The sequence below is a fragment of the Quercus lobata genome, chromosome 4 (genome assembly GCF_001633185.2).
Source record: "Quercus lobata isolate SW786 chromosome 4, ValleyOak3.0 Primary Assembly, whole genome shotgun sequence".
Classification (NCBI taxonomy): Eukaryota; Viridiplantae; Streptophyta; class Magnoliopsida; order Fagales; family Fagaceae; genus Quercus; species Quercus lobata.
The window spans coordinates 37,757,981-37,782,358 of record NC_044907.1 but is presented as its reverse complement, the minus strand read 5'-3'; the positions used below and the strand labels follow the sequence as shown (position 1 = coordinate 37,782,358).

General features: G+C 32.9%; 1 protein-coding gene across 6 annotated transcripts; it reads left to right on the top strand.

The window, feature by feature from the left end:
• Positions 1–796: 796 nt before the first annotated feature.
• On the top strand, positions 797–23,627 carry LOC115987936 (probable LRR receptor-like serine/threonine-protein kinase At1g56140). Of its 6 annotated transcripts, none has more exons than XR_004091263.1 (24): positions 797–1,081; positions 4,164–4,344; positions 9,869–9,940; positions 10,161–10,232; positions 10,340–10,411; positions 10,773–10,844; positions 11,389–11,460; positions 11,580–11,651; positions 11,854–11,925; positions 12,008–12,079; positions 12,197–12,268; positions 12,914–12,985; positions 13,078–13,143; positions 13,678–13,743; positions 13,862–13,906; positions 15,114–15,178; positions 16,202–16,578; positions 17,383–17,584; positions 17,684–17,839; positions 18,348–18,466; positions 20,119–20,329; positions 20,413–20,644; positions 20,780–20,911; positions 22,833–22,864. XR_004091263.1 is itself a non-coding variant. In XM_031111542.1 (24 exons), exons 1-24 carry the CDS (start codon positions 946–948, stop codon positions 23,217–23,219), a joined length of 3,114 nt encoding a protein of 1,037 aa, XP_030967402.1. In that variant the 5' UTR covers positions 805–945; the 3' UTR covers positions 23,220–23,627. The 6 variants fall into 6 exon arrangements, 4 of the variants coding, with proteins under 4 accessions (XP_030967402.1, XP_030967405.1, XP_030967403.1 ...); XR_004091264.1 differs by having other exon boundaries at positions 20,844–20,911; positions 22,833–22,853; XM_031111542.1 differs by having other exon boundaries at positions 805–1,081; positions 20,761–20,911; positions 22,833–23,627.
• The last annotated feature ends 751 nt before the right edge of the window (positions 23,628–24,378 follow it).

Genomic DNA, 24,378 nt, shown 5'->3' with positions numbered 1-24,378 from the left:
GTTATTGGGTGGTATAATGTAACTTGATCTTAACTCATATATATATATATATATATATATATATTTATTGTGTTAAAGTAAAATTTAAAAGAAAATAAATTGAGACAAAAACAAAAGGCAAAAACCAAAAAACATTTTGCCTAACCGGATGCCAAATGGATGGACTTTGCTTGACTTTGTGTTAAAAAAAAAAAATAAAATAAAAAACATTTTGCCTAACCGGATGCCAAATGGACGGACTTACTTTGCTTGACTGACTTCTTAGGAAATGCATTTAGTCAAGTCTGGTGGCTCAGGAAATCAAGAATCATCTTGTAGCTTACTCTTTCGCTCTTTCTCTGGTTTTCTGCATTCTCATTGCTCATCATTTTGCCTAACCGGATGCCAAATGGATGGACTTTGCTTGACTTTGTGTTAAAAAATAAATAAATAAATAACATTTTGCCTAACCGGATGCCAAATGGACGGACTTACTTTGCTTGACTGACTTCTTAGGAAATGCATTTAGTCAAGTCTGGTGGCTCAGGAAATCAAGAATCATCTTGCAGCTTACTCTTTTGCTCTTTCTCTGGTTTTGTGCATTCTCATTGCTCATCATTTTGCCTAACCGGATGCCAAATGGATGGACTTTGCTTGACTTTGTGTTAAAAAATAAATAAATAAATAACATTTTGCCTAACCGGATGCCAAATGGATGGACTTTGCTTGACTTTGTGTTAAAAAATAAATAAATAAATAAATAAAAAACATTTTGCCTAACCGGATGCCAAATGGACGGACTTACTTTGCTTGACTGACTTCTTAGGAAATGCATTTAGTCAAGTCTGGTGGCTCAGGAAATCAAGAATCATCTTGTAGCTTACTCTTTTGCTCTTTCTCTGGTTTTCTGCATTCTCATTGCTCATCAATTTTATTAATCAATCTCTATAGAAAAAGATTAACGCCATGGTGGGATCACCACCACTTCTAGCTATAGCTTTTTGTGCTGCTTGCATCTTCGGCCAGCTGGTGGAGGTAGCTCAATCTCAATCTCAATCTCAATATCAAAATCAAACCCAACCTCGTACAGACCCTGCTGAAGGTGTGCCTCTCTTTTTCTCTCTCTCCTACGGATTATTGGATTATAGTATTAGTGGCAGTGCTCTGCTGCCTTGTGTGTATGTGTATATATATATATATTGTTGATAATTTGGTAAATAGGAGCATAGAGATTTGAAGTCTCTGTGTCTCTGCTGAAAATAGTTAGTTTCAATTTCCATTTTGCGTATACAAAGTGAGGTCTTAAAACAAGGAGAATTATTAGGTACTTCCGGAATACTATAAATGCATACTCCCTCCTCTCACATGAATGGTGGATCTCACCATGAATTTAATTAGTGGGATCCACCATTCATGTGAGAGAAGGAAGTACGCATTTATGGTATTCTGAAAGTACACAATAATTTCTCCTTAAACGATAATACAAAACTACTTTTTTAATAATATTAAGCTGCTTAATAATACCAAGTTACTCAAACAAGCACAACATTTATTATTATATTTTTTATAGGAAACATTAAACAAAAATATAGTTTTTCTTGGAGTACCATAAATGCGTATTCCTTCCTCTCATAGGAATGGTGGGTCCCACTAATTAAATTCATGGTAGGCCCCACCATTTTATGTGAGAGGGGGGAGTATGTATTTATGGTTACTTCGGAAGTACCTAATAATTTTCCAGTTTTTAGTATAAGTTTTTTTTTTTTTTTTTTTTTTTTTTTTTTTTTTTTTTTAAGTTTTATTCATTTATTCTCCCAAAAAAAAAAAACCCTAATACATCTTCTAGGCTTCTAGCCACACCTCAACATCTTTTATATATTGGACATGACTAACTAATTTGACTTTGAAGATTATTTAAGGGAAATGCGTAGTATACTGCCAAGAAATACAATGAATTATATAACCAAACATAGAGAAAACTGCAAGATTATATGGTGTCTTCTCCAAATAACAGTATGGAAAAAAATAATAATAATAAACAGATGAAGAATAACGTATCATTCAATTGAGCCATGCATGGTAGTTGTTGTGATTTTGGGTTGAGAGAAAAAAATTGTTCTTTAGATTTTGGGTTGAGAAAGAGTGTGTTGCTGTGATTTTGGGATGAAAGAGAGAGTGTTGTGACTCATACTTGGCATTTTGAGAAAAACCATAGCGTGGAACTTGCATTAAGTTTATTGTATTGACTTTTGGGCCAAAAACATAATAGTGGAACCTGAAAAAAATAAGCTAATAAAAAAAAAAAAAAAACTCATTTATTGAGAAAATTTAGAGACACAACAAAAGGAGTTTTTTTGTGTGGCTATAGTAGATTATTTTTTGCAAGTCCCACTATTATGTTTTTGATCGAAAAGTCAATACAATTAACTTAATGTAGGTCTCATGTTATAGTTTTTCTCACCATAACATGTCTGCTAAAAACAAGATAATCAAACTCACCAAGTCTATGGATATAACTAATTTCACAAATCATAATATTTTTCACAAATCCTAATTTTTTTAATAGCATCATCAACCATGCTAGATCATTTAAACACTCACAAGTTGCAATAAAAGTGGTGGGACCACATAATCAATGATGAGCTCACTATCTAGTAAATCCTTAACATTCTCTAAATTTCCCAATTCCTCTTTCAAGTCCATCACCTCCAATTTTTTATTTGTCCCACAAGGAAAATTATTAGGTACTCTCAGAGTACAATGATGTGGTTCTTCCTCTTTCACATTGATGATTAATCTCATTAATTAAATTCATGGTCGAATCTATCATGAATGTCAAAAAGAGGGAATGCTATATCATTATACTTTGGGAGTACCTAATAATTACTCTGCCCACAAAAACCTTGAACCACATAGGCGAAAATTCCTTGGTTCTTCCTCACTAAAATTTTTATTTAAAAATAACATAAGGGGTTTGATTGAAAGGTTGGACCTATATTTTACATTGTCACCAGTTTTGTTGTGTACATGTTTGGGTGTCCAATATTATTTTTGTTGAACCAAAATTGGTGGGATTATCAAGTTAGGGTGCTTAATTTTTTTTTTTTTAAGGTAGACAAAATATGTTAGTTTAAAACCAACTTTGTCAGGTGTTCATATGAACACCCTAACTTACATGCAAGGCCATATTTTAGGGAAAATATTGAAATTAGGGATTATTTATATGGAATGGATTAAGGGTAGTTATTTTTAGTTTTTGAATGATATTTTTGTAATATTTTATTTGTTTGGTGTTGTTATGCCTAATCTTGTTGTTTGGGATATTTTTGCTATTATTTGGGCTCTGATTTTTAGAGTTGTGCTAGAGAAACAACAAATTGTCATAATATTTTCACAACAGTTGAGGTGACGATCCCTTATAGGGCAAAATAAAATAATATAATATTAGATTGAAAATGTTGTGAGATTTTGTTGTTTCTATATAATTTCTCTAATTTTTATTATTGTTATTTAGGATTTTATTTTTTGAACGAAAAATTTTGGGATTCTCAAACCAAGGATTCAATATATATTTTTTAGTGCAGACAAAACATGTTAGTTTAAAAATAGGACAAAGTTTAGCTACAAAACTAGTTGTAGCTTAAATTTATAACCTTACTCAATAAAATAAACATTACTGCATATTTTGAAAAACTAACCTTTAGATTTCATATTCTTTACACTCTTAATACACATGTCAAATTTTGTATTAATCGGATATTATTTACTATATGATCTATGAACTTATATTTTATGCATAATTTTAAACTACAAAAAGTTGCAATTTAAACAATTTATTAATGACATAGCTATTGATTTTTAATTTTTTAGAAATTTTGCAAGCATAAAGGATATAAGAAAAAGATGTAATTCATTGGTTCTTTTGTCAAAATTCACCTTTAATAAAAAGATATTAAGTAAAATTGTAGTCTTAGGTTAGAACTAATTTTGTAGCTAAATTTTATACTTAAAAATAATACCTATATATATATATATATATTTTTTTTTTTTTGAGAAGTGAACTTCCTAACTTACATGTAAAGCTGCCACTGAAAATTCAGCAGCAATTTAGGAGGCAAGGGCCATTACTGGATTTTGTTTCCTGAAGTTGACAGAACGACTTTTTATTTTGAATTTGATTACAGTGCGAGTTTTGAATTCAATATTTCAAAAATGGGGGATCACAGCACCATCAGGTCAATGGAATATAAGTGGGGAACTATGCAATGGAGCAGCCATCGACTCAACTGACATTGACAACCTAAACTACAACCCCTTAATCAAATGCGAGTGTTTGTCTAACTCTACTTGCCATATTACCCAATTGTACGTGTCTCACTTTTTATATCCTCATGTTTTGTTTCCTATGCTTCTCAACCTCTCAGATATGGATATGACTTATGAGTAATGAATACTTTCTCTAAAAAATTTACCAATGAATTTTATTGGACTATGGTTTTACTGAAATTTTGTTTAACAAATTCAAAATTTACTAATACTAGGAGGATATAGTAATAAATAAATAAATTAAAGGTTTTGCTTAGAATTTTTTTTTTTTGGTTAACCAAGAACACAAAGAAAAAGCTGCTCCGCCAAGTCTTCAAGAGATAGAGAGAGTTTATATCAAGTGTAACTTGAACCCATCTTTCTGGTATAAAAGCTGATTGGTATTCGAAGATTACAGGGGGAAGAATTTTATTTTTCAATCTACTGGTTGTTAGAATTTACGCATGTAACAAGCTTCATTAATGGAATAATAATATCAGAGATGAAGAAGAGAGAGATATTTGAACATGCATTGAATTCTCATTGATCAAAATAAACAAACTCTGTTTCTTATATAGGAAATAGATTGGAGGGAAAAGCTACAACCAACTAACAAACTAACAAATGAACAAGTGCCATCTGTCAACTACTCCTAACTAACTCTTCTATACAATAAAACTATATGTAGCCTAACTAACTAATACATAAAACGACCTGTAGTTTATCTTTATGTACAAACTTTACACTACTATCCTTACATTATAGATCTACAATAAGACTACATTGATGAATTACAATCTAATATCTAGCACTCACCCTCAAGATGAATTGTAAATGTTGATCAAGTTCATCTTGGATAAAAGAAACATAAATTGCCTTTGGTGGAGAGGTTTAGTAAACAAATCAACTAGCTAATGTCTTGTAGGCACATGGAAGGTCTTGATCACTCCATCTTCAATCTTCTCCCTCATTAGGGATCTAAAATAGCCTGAGCATAGGTATCATGTTCCTTGTGAACAGTGATTGCAATGGAGAAATCTCTTTGAGAGGGAGACAATTTAGTGTAAGAGAGAGTAGATGAAAGGGGATACAAATTACCTGAACTAGAAGCAAAGGAATCATATGATGGACTGAGAGTAGCTGAGGCCAACATAGGAGCAACAACAACATTACAATGATAATCTCTTAGATAAGTGGGAGGCTTATGAATTCTAGAAGACTCCCTAATAGGAACAACATCAGTAACTTGTGGTTCAGGAGGAATAAGACCAATCGAATCAGCTTGATTTGAAACATCAGTAGGATGAACCATAAAGGGAATCAACTTGATTTGAAACATCAGTAGGATGAACCAAATCAGGGAAGTCATCAGGTGGCACAGCCATATCAGAAAATGAAATTGGAGGGGAAAACTCAGTAGAAGCATTAGGGATTTTAGAGGAATGATCAAGAATAGAAGGTCGAGGAGGAAAAATACAATGAAAAGAAGAAGAAGGAGCATTGACATACTTGGAAATCCAAGATTTGAAAGGGAAAATAAACTTCTTAAAAACAACATCTCTAGACAAGAAACAAGACTAGGTTCTTAGATCATACAATTTATATCCTTTAAGACCTTGTGGATAACCAAGAAAAATGCAGGACTTTGCTCTAGGGTCAAACTTAGTTCTATCTCTAGCTAAGGTAGATGCATAACAAAGATAGCCAAACACTCTAAGGTGAGAATAAGTGGGTGGATGTCCTAACAACTTTTCATAGGGAGTAATGTCTTGTAATAAAGGACTAGGTATCATATAAATAAGGTAAGTGGCAGTAAGGCTACAATCTCCCTAAAATTTTAATGGCAAACAAGCATGAAGCCTCAAAGCTCTAGCTACACTCAGAAGATGTTGGTGCTTTCTCTCAACAATAGAGTTCTGTTGAGGTGTTTCAACACAAGATAATTGGTGTATGATTCCTTTAGAAGCATAGAAAGAATGTAAGGCAAATTCTGGACCAATATCAGACCTAATAACCTTGATAGTTTTGTTAAATTGATTAACTACCAAATTGTAAAAGGACTAAATTAAATGGGAAACATTAGACTTATGTGACATGAGAAAAGTCTAAGTGCATCTACTAAATTCATCCACAATAGAACCATTCAATGAAGGAGTGGAATAAGGTCCCCAAATGTCAACATGTATCAAATCAAAACAAGAATTAGAAACATGAATAGAAGACTGAAATGGTAACATTTTTGCTTAGCAATTGGACAAATAGGACAATCAAAAGACTTATTATTGCCGCAATTGATAACATCAAGTACAAGAGATTGTAAATTGGCCAATCTTTGAAAAGAAGGATACCCTAACTTGCTATGTCAAAGGCTAGTACTATCAATTACAAAAGCAGAATTACAAGAGTTTATTGAATTTACAAAGCTGAAAGAAGAAAGCTTGGACTACATATCAAAAACAGACTTAGGAAGAACAATGTCTGCAAGCTCTAATGTATAAAGGCCTCCCTGCTTTCTACCCAACCCAATCATCCTCCTGGATAAAACCGTAATGAGAAAGAAATATACAGCAACAAGAAGGAGATTGTGTTAGTTTGCTAATAGACACAAGATTAAAGGAGAAAGATGGAATGCAAAGCACATTTTCTAATGTCAATGTAAGAGTTAACTTGATAGTCCCTATATGAGTGACCTTAGCCATGTCCCCATTAGGAAGCTTAACAGAAAAATGGACAATAGAAGTGATTGAAGTAAAGAATTAAAGTGAATGAATCATGTGATCTATTGCTCCACTATCAAGAATCCAATTAGTGGAACAAAGATGAGTAGTATCAACTTGAGAAGAAAAAACTAAATAGTCCAAAGAAGGAGAAACCAATCTTGGAAGGTGAGATAAAAGAGGAATGGAAGAATTGATACCTAACATCTCATGCCCTTGAAAATTCAAAGAAGGCTGTGAAGGAGGTTGAGTGATAATGGTGGCTACTTGATGAACACTAGAAGTGGATTCTTGTGAAGCTTGTGTACCAAAATGGTTCTGCGAGTTGATCAAGCCAAGTTGTTGTTGATATTCTAATTTAGTGAGATTGAAACTTTCTTCATTGCTGCATTTAGTGGTAACAACAGTACTGGTAAAAGTAAAATGTCCACCTTGCTGCCCCTTGTTCTTAAACTTGTAGCCAGGTGGATAGCCTTGTAATTTGTAACATTTATCAACAACATGGCCAAAGCTCCACAATGAGTGCACTGAGGTCTACCAGACTTACCCTTATTCCATTGTTCTTGACTGCTAAGGCAGAAGCTTCAGTGGTGGGATTCTTTCCTACTTTCCTTTGTTTCTCATCTTGAACCAAGAGAGAAAATACCTTGCTTAGAGAAGGAATAGGATCCATTAGCAAGATCTGCCCTCTCACAGCTATGTAAGTGTCATTAAGACTCATCAAGAAAGACATCACACATTCTTCAGCTTGATGACCACAAGAACAGGTCCCGTATTCTGATAGCTCATCCCACAATCCTTTAAACTTTGTATAATAAGCATTGATGGTTAGATCCTCTTGACTCAAAGAAAACTCTCAACTCAAAAATCCGAGGACCATTACCTTGAGAAAACCTATGTTGCAGATCAAGCCATACGTCTCTTGTTGTCTTGAAATACACCACACTAGGCTGTAAATCTTTAGAAATTAAGTTGAACAACCAGGCCAAAACAGTACTATTGCATTTACACTAGGCTATGTAACAAGGGTGGTCAACAGAATGAGGCTTTGGTATGGAGCCATCAATAAAACCCAACTTGGTTTTTGCATCCAAGGCAATAAAAATAGCTCTACTCCAAGTGCTGTAATTTTCTTCAGTTAAATGTTGAATAACAAGGGAAACCCCAGGATAATCACTTCTAGACAAGTAGTAAGGACTAGAAGAATTCTCCCAAGGCTAAATAGTTGGAACAGAAGTACTTGAAGTACTATTTGTCATATCCTCAAACTCAGATGTACAATCAAGAACGTCAAAGATTACAATCTAGAATCACACAAACCTCCAAGAACTGTCACTTTTGAACTAGAATTGGGCAATCAACAAATCAAGATCCTCAGACACAAAGAATCAAGTCACAAACTTTGTTGATCAAGGGATTTGAATGGACAAAAATCCAATTGCAATTATCAAAACAATCCAATTGCAAATATCACAATCAATAAGATAAACCCTAAATCAAGAATCCAATTTGCCAATCACCGCAAAGAAATCAAGATCTAGAGCAAAGATTCTAGTGCACGAATCAAGTAAAAGATGAGCAACTTGATTGGAAGAAGAGCACTAGAAACGGAAAAGAAAACAAGAGGAACTGAACTAAGAATTTCAGAGAATATCGAAATTGAAGACTTTGAAATTTAGTTTTGCTCTGATACCATGTTAGAATTCACACATGTAACAAGCTTCATCAATGGAATGATTAGATCAGAGATGAAGAAGAGAGAGATATTTGAGTATGCATTGAATTCTCATTGATCAAAATAAACAAACTTCGTTTCTTATATAGGAAACAGATTGGAGGGGAAAGCTATAACCAACTAACAAACTAACCAATGAAAAAGTGCCATCTATCAACTACTCCTAACTAACTCTTCTATACAGTAAAACAATATGCAACCTAACTAACTAATACATAAAACAACATGTAGTTTATCTTTATGTACAAACTTTACACTAGTATCATTACATTGAACATTTACAGTAAGACTACATTGATGAATTACAATCTAACATCTAACATTGGCCATTGTCTTTGACAAAAACTTCTACAAAACATTGCATAAGCTGATCCGGTGATATTCGGTCCTATTTTTGGGAGCTTTTGTTTTGGGGATAAGGACCAAATGGGTGTGATTGATTTGATTCAGAGGTGTACCTTTGTTCAAGCATTCCAGCACTATTTTTGTTACATTACCTCCAAAAGATGACAAAAACATCGCCACATCACTTTAAAAAAGCCACATCATTGTCCCGTTATGTAATGCTCATTCTTTTAAGCACTCCCTAAACTTTAGGGATCATCAGTGTATTTTGGCCAAATCACTTTCTCCAAACAGGCAATCACTCAAATGATTCATTTTTATGTTGCCAAGAAAATTTAGGATCACAACCTTTTGTACTACAACTTTACTACAACTCTGACATGACAAATTGTGAGTGGTGGAAAAAAAGTGATGGGTCTAGCTGGTCACAGTCTGTCATATAAGATAGTTGCAAAAAATAGTGTGGTAAAGATTGTGGTCCTAGAAAAAGAACAAAGTTGCCATGGGGCATAGGGTTGCCCTTATGGTGCTCCTATGTGCTCTTCTTTAATTAAAATGTTTTGAGCATGTAATATCATACTCACAATAGACCATCAAATTGAGCATAAGAAAACAAAGTAAATTTTCATTTTAAAATTTTGATAGAATGTATTCTCATGTGCCAATTTAAGTCACAGGCATCTATCAGTCTTATGTAAAAGTACAGATTCTACACTGCAAAATATCTTGCGCATCTTCAATATATGAATATTTATTTTCATGTTTGATATTTTTTTTTTCTGTACAGGAGGGTTTATGCCTTGAATGTTGTTGGTGTAATCCCAGATGAACTGTGGACTTTAACTTTCCTCTCCAATCTGTAAGATTTCTTCTTTCTATATGTTTGCTTTCTTATATATTGCATGAATATTGATTAATTATTTTTCATGTAAGTTAGAATTGAACTTAGACCTTGAAACTGTAGTGCATTTTGTCAACCAATTGAAATCTACATTAGATGATGTGGTGCACTAGTTTTACAAGATGGTTCATTTTCATTATTTTCTGTTAAATGTGCTAAGTTTCCAAATTTCTTTCAGGAATTTGGCCCAAAATTACTTGACAGGTAACCTGTCTGCATCCATTGCCAATCTAACTCGCATGCAATACCTGTAAGCCTATCTGAATTTTGATTTTAAACTCATAGGATAGGACATATTACATCTGCTGTTAGTTAACCATTCTCTCTCTTTTTTTTCCCTAATGTTTAATAAATTAGGAGTTTTGCTGCCAATGCACTATCAGGGACAATTCCAAAGGAACTTGGAAATCTTACAAATTTATTATCATTGTAAGTTACCCTCATTCAAAATTTGTAAGTCATGTGGCATCTTGGTGGTGGTGGTGGTTGTGTGTGTGGTTTTTTTATTTTTTTTTTTATTTTTTTTAAACACAGATGGTTCAAGGTCCATAGGATGCATATATAACTTCCCATTAAAATATTTGAAGAAGGGTTTCACAATAATATGAATTCACTTGTCTCCCAGATGCAAGTCTACAGTACATCAATTCTGTTACTTTCTGCATTTCGCTTAAACTTTTTTTTAGGCTGGAATTATGCCTTTCACATACTTGATCATGATGATCTGCACTAAGAGAATCAAATCCTTGTTTTATAATTTTTTTTTTTTTTTTACTTGTTAATTTTATAGGTCTTTTCTGGGAAATAACTTCACTGGTTCTCTCCCGTCTGAGCTTGGGAATTTAGTGAAATTAGAACAGCTGTAAGTTTTAGTACAATATAACTTTCCATTTTCAATTTTAGTTCAGAAAATCTATTTGATTATATTTCATAGCTGGGTGAGGCAGACTTTGGAATGGTTCTAGTAATATCATGAATGTGGCTAAAGCTCATAAGAACTTTGTCACAACAATTATTATATGCCAATTGCAAGGTTTTGCATATGCAAGACTGTATATGCTATCCCAAGACATTTAAAAAAAAATGTGAATCATAATTTTTAAAATATATCTTATATGGTAGAGTACATTAGTATTAGCATTAATGAATTGGTGGAAATGATACAGCTATTGCAGAGATTTATCGCCAGCAATCAAATTGAATGTGATATTTAATTTGTAGATACTTACCATTTGAAATTTTGAAATTGTTCTTATGACAAGTTTGCAACTTGATTTAGAATCTAATGATGGCTTGAGCCCTGTCTTTTGGTCATTAAATTCATTAACCATTACTACTAAATTTTATGTAAGTTGATGATAGGAAATTAAATATCAATTGATTCATTTAAATTTCTACCTTGACAGCTACATAGATAGTTCTGGAATTAGTGGTGATATTCCTTCAACATTTGCTAATTTAAGAAACCTCCAGACAGTGTATGAACTATCTCACAACTTTTCTCAATTGCAAACTTTCTAAAATATACATAATGATAATTTTTTTTTTTTTTTTTTTAATTGTGATAAGATTGAGGAAATACTTCATGTGGTCTCAGGTGGGCATCAGACACTGAACTCACAGGCAGGATACCCGACTTCATAGGGAATTGGTCAAAACTTATTACCTTGTAAGATAATATTGCTAGCCTTATCCTATTTGTTTCTCTCTAAATCATACTTGATAAAGCTCAAGTTTCATAGCAAAGTCAAAGTGAAATATTGTTCATTGTAAGAGTTATGATTTAGAATTTTAGTGTTTACTTGTACATTCTACCTAAAAGATGCAATTGTGCACAATTTATGATTAACTACTTCAAAATACTTTTGTAGGAAGCTTGTAGGAAACTCTTTTGAAGGTCCAATACCCTCAACGTTTTCCAATTTGACTTCTCTAACAGAGTTGTGAGTGTCTACATCTCTTAATTATTTATTTGTATTTTGCAGATCTGTAAAGCTAACAATTTCATGTGTGATATTATTGTAGGAGAATAAGTGATTTGTCTAATGGGAACTCTTCACTAGCATTTATAAAGAATATGAAATTTCTAAGTACCTTGTAAGAAACACCAAAGCAACTATGTTTCAAATTCTTAATGATAAACATACCTATTTTATTTCCTTCTTTATTGTTCTTCCAGAGTATGGTATAACAGTTTAGTTACATGTGTTGCAGAGTACTAAGGAATAATAAAATTTCTGATTCAATTCCATCCAATATAGGAGAATACCAACAGATGACACAGCTGTAAGTTATACCAATATTGGACTTGGAAATGTGTTAGGTTAAATTTGATTATTGTTCATAGAACCCAGAACATATCTGCTATTTAATAGGTTGGACAACTCCTACATGAAGAAAGAAATTTATATGGGTCTTGTACTAAAACTTAAATTATAAATACTCATCATGGCTTGCAAAATGAACTCACCCTATTTGTAATTGAATAAAGGGCCACTTCATATTATTTCAAACTCATCCTGTTTCTTTTAAGCTTCTCTTATCTTTTCTCCGTCTTTTTTTTCTTGTTGGGATGGTGAATCTAGCTTATATTTTACTGACTCTAGTTGCATAAGGATTTTAATTGTTAATTACTTCCTGTAGATAGCTAGTTTTATGTATCACACAACCATGTGATAATAACTTTAGGACAAAAATTATGTACAATACCTTATGTGTTGTTCTTTAAGTTTCCCTCTTAAGATTCTGCTATGTGGCAACTTAACTTAAAAAATACACTTCCATTTATGAAAAAAAAAACTATATGGCAAAATCTTAAAAGAAGAACCTAAGGAACAACACTAAAGTATTGTACTAAGTCTTGCTCATAACTTTATTATAACTTTATTATCAATAATAATAATAATACTAATATTGTTTTACTATTTTTAGGGATTTGAGCTTCAACAATATAACAGGACGGATTCCAGATGCACTTTTCAATTTGAGTTCGCTCTCTTACTTGTAAAATATACCTCATTTTCTTATTTGCATTTTATACATCCCAATATTGTTCTTTATTGTATTGAACCATATACTATTGCTTTCATTATCAGGTTTCTTGGAAATAATAAGTTAAATGGCACTCTACCTGCACGAAAAACCACATCTCTTCTCAACATGTAAGTACATAAAACATTATTTTAATAAAAGCGCATTATGAAACATTTAAAATGAAGGTGTCTAACAATTAGTTTTTTAATTGAAAAAGTCCCTTATTTGTTGATTGCATGTATAAGGTTTTTATGAATCTCTTATGTATATATACAAGAAGTTATATTCAATCTAATGTTAAGGGGTAGTATGACTCCTATCTCTTATTAACACTAAGCTATTTTAGGGTGGTTTTTTGGTAGAAAACCTTGAGTTTCACATCCCAAAATCTTGTATGAGCTAAGTGAACATTTATATAAAGTGAGCTATAACAATCTTATGGAGAAGATGCTTTTACATTGGAAGGTTATAACACACTTAGATTAAACAAAGATTTGATCTCATGTAATATTTTAGTGATTACTCTAAAATGATGAAGTATTTTCTTTCTTTTTTTCTTTTTCTTTTATTTGGGGGGAGGGGGAGGAGGAGGAGGGGGGAGGGGATTGTTCACCAGTTGAAGTGATTATGTATCTAACATCCTTGTTATGTTATGCGTGCAGTGATTTGTCTTACAATAATTTAGAGGGAAGCTTTCCTTCTTGGGTCAGCGAACAAAAGTTACAAGTGTATGTATACTATTGTATTTGAAAAAATTTTATATTATATTTACTTTTTCTAATATTCTATAACCTGCTACACTGGAATAAAAACTGACATTCTGATCTTATGCTGTATAATGTGCAGTAATTTAATTGCCAACAATTTCACTATAGAAAGTTCAAACAGCAGGTAAATTTCTCCATGCTATATTTTCTTATTTTAACGTTTGAAGTTTTACCATAATGAAACAAATTGTTGGTTCTAATCTAGTTTAAAATGTTATTAGTCTCGTCAATTATGGTGGTGAAGCTATTAGAAGCTGATAGCCATATTGCTTTTAACATGTTAACTTGTCCTTTCAAATATTTTGGAACTTTTGTTTTATGCGGAGTATGAATTATCATTAACTCACTACTCCTGAGAATTATAATGTTTTATTAGCAGTAAATTATAGATGGAAAATCAAGTAGCTGCTGTCCAGCATGTAAATTACTTAAACATGTCCATTAAAAGAAGTGGACCAATGGACGTCTGATTCAGGACAAATCCTTTGATACCAAATTAATTTGGGATTTGTTGTTGGGTTTTGGGATAGGTAGGGCTACTGTTTTAAAAATTGATGGAAATTGAATAGAAAAAGTGAGAAGTAGAAAATATTCTCTAAGCTTCACACATGGAGATCCTGAGCATGACTACTATAGTTTCCAACTCCAACAACCTGGGAGTCATCAGTTACCAAGATATGCAAATTGAAGAATTAATTTTATTAAGTAGACTGGGTCAAGCCTGGTTATATCATCTTACAGTGTTTTCCTCATATAGAACAATGAGAAAAAATGTGTTGGGAATATATTCCTGTTTCTATGTGTGAATTAAATTATATGATAATAGCCCAAGTAATAGAAACAACTAGAAATAGTCCAAGCAAGCACCAAGAAACATGGGTCCTAGAGAAATCAATACAACAACAAGATCTTCCTTATGAATACCTAAACTCTTAGTAGTTATAACACCCAAACAATCCTTCAAGAGATAACCCCCAATTTATTTCCATTGTGTGTTGTTAAAGGTATTGGGTTTATGTTTATGTAATGGCCCAAGAGGCCCAGTTATGTTTTAAGCCCATATAGGGCTAACCTAGCTTCTAGTCTTTATAAATACTTTATTAAGGGGTTATCCCACTTCTCTATTTCCTGTTTTAGTCTCTGTTGTTTTATTTGCATATCACCAAGAGATCATTTCTCATTACATGAGTGACAACTTATCCTAATAAGAATATTTGTATCAATCAGATATATATATATATATATATATATATATACTTAATAACTAGTGTTTCATGTGCACCAATAATCACTATATTCCTTGTCTAAGTGTATTTCTGTTCTACTTTTAGTGTTTTGCCTTCAGGATTGAACTGTCTTCAACGGGATTTTCCTTGCAATAGAGGCACTGGATTATGTAAGTACAATTAACATAATTGTAAGATTGAAAAGCATTAGCAGGTACTAAGGCCGAACAATAAGAAGATTATACTCTAGGATTGGTGTTTCTAAGAAGAATTCAGATTGATCAAACTTCAAATGTTTACAAAATATTGATATGGATGCAGTACAACCAGGATGCATTCCAAATTTTTAGTAGACAGGAAAATTGGATCTATCTTTTTAAAGGACTAAATTGGAAATGGATCATAACTATATTCCAGTGCCAATTCGGTATTCAGTAATTGATAATGGCAGCGTAATGTACTTCAGAAAAAAATTGCAAGGTCAACATCTACCAAGAACCCTTTACTGGTGATCTTTAGAAGAGTATTTAAAGCTTGGGTCTGATTATGTCAATCTTTTGTCATTAGCACTTAGTCGCACATTCAACTTGTAGAGAATAGATGCAATACAAGATTGACTATAGACCCTCCAAGCTCTTGCTTGCATCTGACTTTACCGAGTCCTTTCTTCTATGGGGTCTTGCTAGTTGAGCAACCAACCGCTATTCAACAAGTGGAACTTGGATTTAAACTTAGGCTTTCTAAAAATTCCCAATACCAATCTTCTCTCTAACACTCAGATAAGGTGTAGATGGTGATGATAAAAATCCTCTCAAGGTATTGGCATGGTAAGAGGGAAAGAGAAGAGAAATGCTATCGTTTCACTCTATGTGTGTAGGTTTTCTCTCTCTAAGATTGAACACAAGTAGCTCTACAAAATCACTTTATTTCTTTTAGGGTTTCTTGGATTTCTGGAGTTGTAGAGATACGAGAGGATGGGTGTGTGTTATTCTTCATATATATATATATATATATATATACACACACACACAAAAGATATTAGGTCATAAATATCTAGATATGGATATTGCATTTTTTTGGTGTGTGTGTGTTATTCTTAAGCTGGTTATGGATTGGATCAAGTAGCTAGAATTTTTCCATGATCTTTTTTGAGATTACACATCAATGACTGCTTCTTTTATGTTGGATTTCAGATTATGACTTTGCAATTAAGTGTGGTGGTCCTCAGATTACCTCTTCTAAAGGGATTGTGTATGAGAGGGATAATGAGGCACTTGGTCCAGCTACATATTATGTGATTAACACACACAGGTGGGCAGTTAGCAATGTTGGATATTTTAGAGGGACCAATAATCCTCAGTATACAAGTTCTTCGTCATCTCAATTTACAAATACTTTAGACTCAGAGCTATTCCAAACAGCTCGACTCTCTGCTTCATCATTAAGATACTATGGCTTAGGGCTTGAGAATGGAAACTACACTGTGAGCCTCCAATTTGCAGAAATAGCTTTTGATAACACTAACACTTGGCGAAGTCTTGGGAGACGTGTATTTGATATTTATATCCAGGTCTGCATCATAATATCAAATTGTTTTAGAATTACAATGTTTTATTTTAAAATGAAGTTTGCTTTGCCTAAAAAGTTTTTTCACCCTAGTATACAATCACATGGAAAAAAAAAAAAAGTGTATGCAGCAAATATATTGACTGTCTTATTCATCAATGCATAAATTAACTTGAATATGAGGCATATATATGATTGAAGGGAAATGTCTATTATGAACTGCATATCTACCTATTACAGACAAAGGGTTTTTTTTTTTTTTTTTTTTTTTTTTTTGATGTGTAATTGTTTATGTAGGGGCTAGAACCCCTAAGCTGACGGTCACCAAGTGATCCGGGTACCACTTAGGCCAGGAGGTCCGGTGGTCCTATTACAGGCAAAGTTGTGTAAAGTTTTTTAAAACTGAAATCGTGACTTCACAATTTTAGTTTTAAAAAAGTTTACACATAATTTTGTGTGCACTAATCATTTCCCTACAATTGAAATTATCAAAGTAATTCTAAATTGACCACTAGAGGTTATCTATTTTGGACCCACCACAAATTTTCTTTAACCATCTAATTAGCTCTTATTTTTTCATAATTGCAGTTGACTATGGTAAAACCGCTACCTATGTAATTTCTTCACTACTTTTGCAATTAATTCCAAAACCGAATATAGCTTTGATATCCAAAATATCTCTATAATCATGATAAGGATTTTGAATGAAACCTCTGATGTAGTCCCTCTCCAATTTTCCCATAAATTACCTCCTTCCTCTTATCCTCATTCTTGTTTTTTTGTGAACCTTTGAATATTTTTACTCCAGGGCAATCTTGTAGTAAAGGATTTTGATATACGAAAGAATGCCAGTAGTGCCTCTTACCGAGCAGTTCAGATGCAGTATAATAAGGTTCAGGTATCAGAAAACTACCTTGAAATCCATCTCTTTTGGGCTGGAAAAGGGACTTGCTGTATACCTAATCAAGGCACTTACGGACCTTCTATTTCAGCCATCAGTGCTAGCCCAGGTAATAAAGTGCAAAAACTGTAGTTTCAAATCAGAAGATTAGGTACTAGTTTCCTCACATGTTAGTAACCCTGTTATTGACTATCTTATTTTGGTATAGAATTTACACCCACTGTTAGTAACAGACCTCCAAGCAGCAACAAGAATAGGACTGGTTTGATAGTGGGTCTCGTTGTTGGGGTTTTGAGCTTTATATCTGTTTTCGTGGTTTTTTGTATTGTTCGAAGAAGAAAACCTTCAACCAATGATGATGAAGGTAAGCCAAAAATCATGTTGCACATACATGATAGTTGTCAAACTTGATTCAATTTTCTCTGCTTGTTAGCAAAATGGAGCTCTTTCCTTTGTTTGTTGCTATATTAGTCACTATTAGTGAGGTGGCCTCTACATACTGCATATTAGGTTGAGCAGTGTATCATTTCATGTATACATTGGCATTTTTACCAAAATCTCTTCTATACGTGTCTTGGAATAATACACATGCACACACAGACATAAATGACCAGGGAGAAACATAAGTTATGTGGCCAATGAAGCCCCAGGTTATAAGCAAATTTCCACAATTAAGCTTGCAACCAAATCTCCAGCATCAGTCCAACAACTTTCTGTTCTAAAACACATTGATGGTTGATGCTTAGGAAAAGGGTAGTTACTCAATTTAGCATGCAAAAGTTTTCTGCATTTTCTGTTTTAAACCACTCAACCATATCAATTACTAGATAATAGATTCAGTGTTATAGCCTGTGTTTATGTTGAAATTGCAGAGCTCCATGAAATAGATGCTAAAACATTCACTTTCAATTATACTGAACTAAGGACTGCTACAGAAGATTTTAACCCAGATAATAAGCTTGGAGAGGGAGGATTTGGACCAGTTTATAAGGTAATCCCTTATTCCAATCAAGAACTTTAGTGGCTGTACCCAAGCCATTGCCTTAAATTTGACTATCTGATATAAGTTCAGAGCTGCTATACATGTATTGCTATTTTTAAGAAATAACAATTAACAAAGCACATATTGAAACATCACCCTTTATCTTTTTGGTTTTTACCTTTATATTCTTTTTTCTTTTTGTTGTGAATTTGCATGGCACTCCTTAACATGATATCTTGTTCTTGTGACTGGCAAGAAGTTGGCAATTGCAATATTGTACAAGTATGTTGATCCAAAAATAAATGAAGATTCATGACCCCATAGCCTGAAACCATTTCTATTTTTGTAGTAGTTCTAATGCACATGGATCTTCTGTTATTGTTTTCTTTCAACTTTAGTAAGAGTTGCAAGTTATTCAAAATATATTCTTAATCAAATGAACAACCTATTTTTCTAGTTGTTTTCTAATTCAGGCCATTTTCCCAAATTTAAACTTGTCTAAGTTGACATAACATAATATATTTAACACTTTTTTTCCCCTTTTTGGCCCGATTACTCATTCAAAATTATGGTTTTTGTGCCTTCTTTTACGACTACTGTGGATTTGTAGGATTCTTAAATCTTCAGTGTAACTTGTTCTTTATACTTGGTATACTTATAAAAGAAAGCATCTTATGTTGAAAAGAGGATCTCAATTGCAAGAAGTGAATCTGTTTTTGAAAGTCACTCATTTACAGCAAACTACTTATAGAGGCTGATGAATTGATAAAAGGGGGAAAAATACATTTAAAACCTTATAGTTTATGATTAATTTCAAATAAACCCTAAACTTCAAAAAGTTATATTTAAATCTGTGTGGTTTCTCAAAAGTTTCAATTAACCCCTTCTGTTCATATTTCCTATAACTCTGTTATAGGAATCAATCCAAACTATTAAGGTTTTAATTGAAACTTTTCAAAATTTAGGGTCTAAGTGCAATCAACCCAAAGTATATGGTTTAAAATATAATTTAGCCAAAAAAAAAAAAAATTGAAGTCATTAGCAAACAAGATTTTCGTTTTTTTACTAATTATTTGTTAGGAGCATCAAATAACAATTTCATTTTTCTTTTCTAGACGTACATTTGTGTGGTTGGTTACCTGATCTAAGAAATGGGATCCATAGGATGATCTTTTCGGTAGTTTACAGCTTGCTAGATGTATTGCTTGTATCATTGGAGGGATAAACACTCTAGAAAGTAAATATTAGATTTTAAAATTCCAAGTTTTGGGCCAAATTAAAGCAATCTAGTGTGTTGTAGAACATTTGTATTGGGCAATCTTGTCATCCCTGCTGATTCTTTTCCTATGAATAGTATGAGGCATGAAATTGAAAATGATTAAACTGCACATCATTTTTAATTTTATGGTGAAGATAACCCATTCAGCAGCTACCGTGTTTTGAGTTTTTCCATATATATTTTATATATAAATTGTTATTGTGTGGTTTTTGTTTTACATTGCATTACTTGAGCCATCAATCAGATAAGCGTAAATTACATCTATTAAGCCATCCATCCCAGTTTGCCAAACTCTCCTTTTTCTATTTGCTTTGATGGATTAAATCCATATGTAGATCATTAATTATTTTTAAGAAACATTTTGTTTGGTACTTTGTAATAGGGAACACTTAAAGACGGGAGAGGAATTGCCGTGAAGCAACTGTCCGTAACATCACACCAAGGAGAGAACCAATTCATAAATGAGATTGCTACTATATCTGAAGTGCAGCACCGCAACCTTGTGAAGTTGTATGGATGTTGCATTGAGGGAGATAAAAAACTCCTTGTGTATGAGTATCTAGAGAATAAAAGTCTTGATCTAGCATTATTTGGTATGTGAACACATCTTTGCTGTTGCTCTATCTGTGGGTGTGCATACTATCTAAATTAAAATTTACATACTTGCATGAGACAGGAAACAGAACTTTGAATCTCGATTGGTCAACACGCTTTGATATATGCTTGGGTGTAGCAAGAGGTTTAGCTTATCTTCATGAGGAGTCACGGCTTCGAATAGTGCACAGAGATGTGAAGGCCAGTAATATTCTGCTTGATTCTGATCTTATCCCCAAAATATCAGACTTTGGCTTGGCCAAACTTTATGATGATAAAAAAAGCCACATAAGCACCCGTGTGGCAGGGACCATGTAAGATTTTAGGGCATAGCTGTCACCTTGTCTTTTTGAATTACATAATCATATATTTCATGTTACTGATATATTTATGTTAGTACTATTTGTTCATGTGATTATTACTGATATAGTGGGTATCTTGCACCGGAGTATGCCATGCGTGGGTACCTTACAGAGAAGGCTGATGTGTTTGCCTTTGGTATTGTGGCTCTAGAGATTGTTAGTGGAAGGCCAAATTCTGACTCAAGCTTGGAAGAAGAAAAGAAGCATCTTCTTGAATGGGTATGAACAATAATTGTCCCTCAAAAAGTTTTTGTAGTATTTATCTTCATCTGGATATGTATTTGCATGACAACCATGATCCATCCACAACTCTCTCTCTCTCTCTCTCTCTCTCTCTCTCTCTATATATATATATATATAATTTTTTTTTTTTTTCTGCCAAAAGTTGAAGTACCATTAGAACTTGGATCATAACTTATCAAAAATAAATAAATAGATAAAACTTGGATCACATTAAGAGGAAAGTTTGGATTTCCAAACGAAGCAGAATAATTTTATTTTCTTATTTAGAATATTTGAAAATGAGTCCACTTTGCAACATGTCTCAATACCTAGGATGCACGGACGCGGCAAAATGGCTGCCGCATCAACTTCCGACGCAACGACGCGCGAGGGATGCCGCTCCCTACATGTCGAATTGCGTCCATTTTTTTATTCCATTTTCGGATTCACACCGACTCGCACTGATTCAGCTCTGATGCGCACCGATTCTCGTTGAACCAGGCCGATTCGCGCCCATTCAGGCCGAATTGGATCGTATCGACCGAATATCGATGTGTTTCGGTTGGAATAAGGAAATCAGTTGGTAAGGAAAAAAAAAAAAAACTTAAAACTGAAAATACCAGCGGATTTGATACACCGCTATCGCCATCTTCAACGGCCTTAACCCCTTTCCTCTTCTTCTTTGCTTCTTTGTCTTCTTCTCGCTTTTTTTTCGCTAGCCCAGGTTGTCGTTTTGTTTTTTTTTTTTTTTTAATAAGTTTTGTTTTGTTTGTTTTTTTTTTTTTTTTTTGAAAAGGATTGTTAAATGTGTTTGGTCAAAGAGGCTTTATTTTGTTTTTTGTGCCTCTCACGTGAGCCACATCTCCATCTTTTTCTTTTTCTTTTTACATTGGGCCACTGAACCACTAAGCCTTTGGTACGTGAGCCACTGAGCCACTAAGCCTTTGGTTAGAGAGGCTTTATTTTGTACATTATTATTATTATTATTATTATTATATGAGTTTTCTATTATTATTATTATATAAAAAAGCATGCTTAGCAATATATAAAATATATAAATAAAAATATTTTTAATAATTTTTTAATTGCTGAGTCCCGCCGCACCCGCACCCACCATTTTCAAAAATTCCCAAGTCCCACACCCGCACCCGAGTCCTGAAACGCACCCGTACTTCATAGCTCAATACCCAAATCTACCCTAGTAAGAGCGTATTTTTTTCTTTTTCTTTTTTTTTTCTTTTTTTTTTGTGACCAAACATTATGTAATGGTCTCTTTCCGAGTTATTTAATGAAATTCAAGATAACACATAAGTTTATTTTTAGTTTTTGGTTTTTCTTCTTTATACACAATTTTTTATGCTCCTGGTTTTTAAGTTTACATATTCTTTGATATTGAATTGTATGTCAATCTTGATTTGTCACAAAACATTTAAAATAAATGCTTAAAATGGAGTGTTATTTAGATTCATAAAATAAGCCTGTGAATGAGTTGAGGGAAAACAATAGGATTTATCTAGATCCCCTGTAAATACCTGTCTCATTTGTACAGATAATTAGAATACTCATTACTAGTACTCTTATACTATATTATGAACAGTTAGATTTTTTTGAAACAAAGAGTATGACTTTTAAAATAGCATTTAAAATAGCATGATAGAAAAGAATACATATGGCTGACCCTAACTAATCTATTGAGAATTCATAGTCAATCTCAAAAATTTTGGTATTAAGGCTTGATTGTTACCGCTGTTGTTGTTGTTAGACTCATTAAAAAAATTGGATTATTCACTTGCACCACTTCTGTATTATAATTCCGAACCCATCGAAAGTTGACTCATTGAAACAAATTAATCACTCACTGGCACCACTTGCATACAATATGGTAAAAGTACTCTGACAACTCATCTATCTTTCTCAGAATTGGCAATTGCATGAAAACAACCGTGAAGTTGATCTTGTGGACTTTACATTATCAGAATTCAATGAGGATGAGGTAAAACGACTGATAGGAGTATCTCTTCTATGCACTCAAGCATCCCCAATTTTACGGCCATCAATGTCGCGTGTGGTGGCAATGCTTTTAGGAGATATTGAAGTGAGCACTGTAACTTCAAGGCCAGGATATTTGACGGATTGGACATATGATGATATAACCAATGCATCGACTGAGGGTGCAACTATAGGAACTGATACTAGCTATGTCAATTCATCATCGACAAGTACAAGCATGGTGGTTGCTGTAGAAAATTCAACAGCAATTGAATCTAACCCTATGCTTGGTGAGATTATTAGTGAGGGTCAATGAGAATTATTCTCTATTTTTCTTCAAATTTTATCTAAGTGTGTAAATTGAAGAACTTTTTGTGTATTATTCAATTCCTAATTGTGTACATATTTAAATCATCATAGATATAATTAAGTGAGCACTGTAACTTTAAGGCCAGGATATTTGACAGACTGGAAATTTGAAGATGTATCCAAATGAATGAGGTTGCAACTAAAGGCATCGATTACAGATTATCATCATCAAGTACAAGCATGGTAGGTGATGCAGACATTCCACCAACAAATGCTTCTAAACCTATGGTTGGTGAGACTATCAAAGAGGTGAAATGAGAATTAGTCTTTATTTTTCTTCAAAATTTTTCTGGTGTGTAAATTCAAACACTTTTGTGTATTCTTCAAATCAAAAATCGTATATGTATTTAAATAATCATAGTCATAGATGTAATTGTTTAGCATGAATGTTTTTCAATCTTCCTTTTGTGGGTTTGACACCGTAGTTTCATTATACTTCTTGGTAAAGGCGTTGCTTGTGTCATGTTGTAACTAAAACATTGTCATATGTACTATTCAAGAAACTGTACAAATGTTTTACATGGAGATGTACTTTTTTTTTTTATACTGCTACTAGATGAAGTTCTTATTAAAAAAAGGCCATCTCACTTATCCATTCAACAAGGTGAAATTGATAGTATACAAAAATACTATATAATAAATATTTAATATTGGGCATAAGGCTGGATTGTAATTGAGTCAAAAATGTATAATTAATGGATTTTTCTATAGTGGATATATCTGAATCCTTACCAGACTAAAAATGACTACTATTATTGGTATCAAACTAATAGATTCATACAAGATAAATCTTCTAATTGATAATTGGGCTAAAGAAAGAACTTTGATTTAATTAGTATCTTTTTATCTCTATAAAGATCTTTTTATTCAAACTTGATCGCAATCACAATTTTCTTAAAACTTGTTTACATTGCAAAATACAGTATTTTTATGTATACCGTTTCTTATTCCTTGAATTGTAACAAATTAGAATTCTCAATTCTCTATGACAACGCCTTGGGGATTAAAAATTTCCAAGTTAAAGAAAATCATATTTATTTTTGTCTCTATTTCTAGTCATTTTTTTTTTTTTCATTTAGTGCAATGGATTCATCAAAACTCTTCTT

Excerpts from the sequence above, each read along its gene's own strand:
- LOC115987936 (XM_031111542.1), top strand. The coding sequence starts at position 946 with ATGGTGGGATCACCACCACTTCTAGCTATAGCTTTTTGTGCTGCTTGC. Across the intron at positions 11,926-12,007 it reads TTGACTTCTCTAACAGAGTT|GAGAATAAGTGATTTGTCTA; the intron begins GTGAGTGTCTAC and ends ATATTATTGTAG. Across the intron at positions 20,645-20,760 it reads ACCCGTGTGGCAGGGACCAT|TGGGTATCTTGCACCGGAGT; the intron begins GTAAGATTTTAG and ends TTACTGATATAG.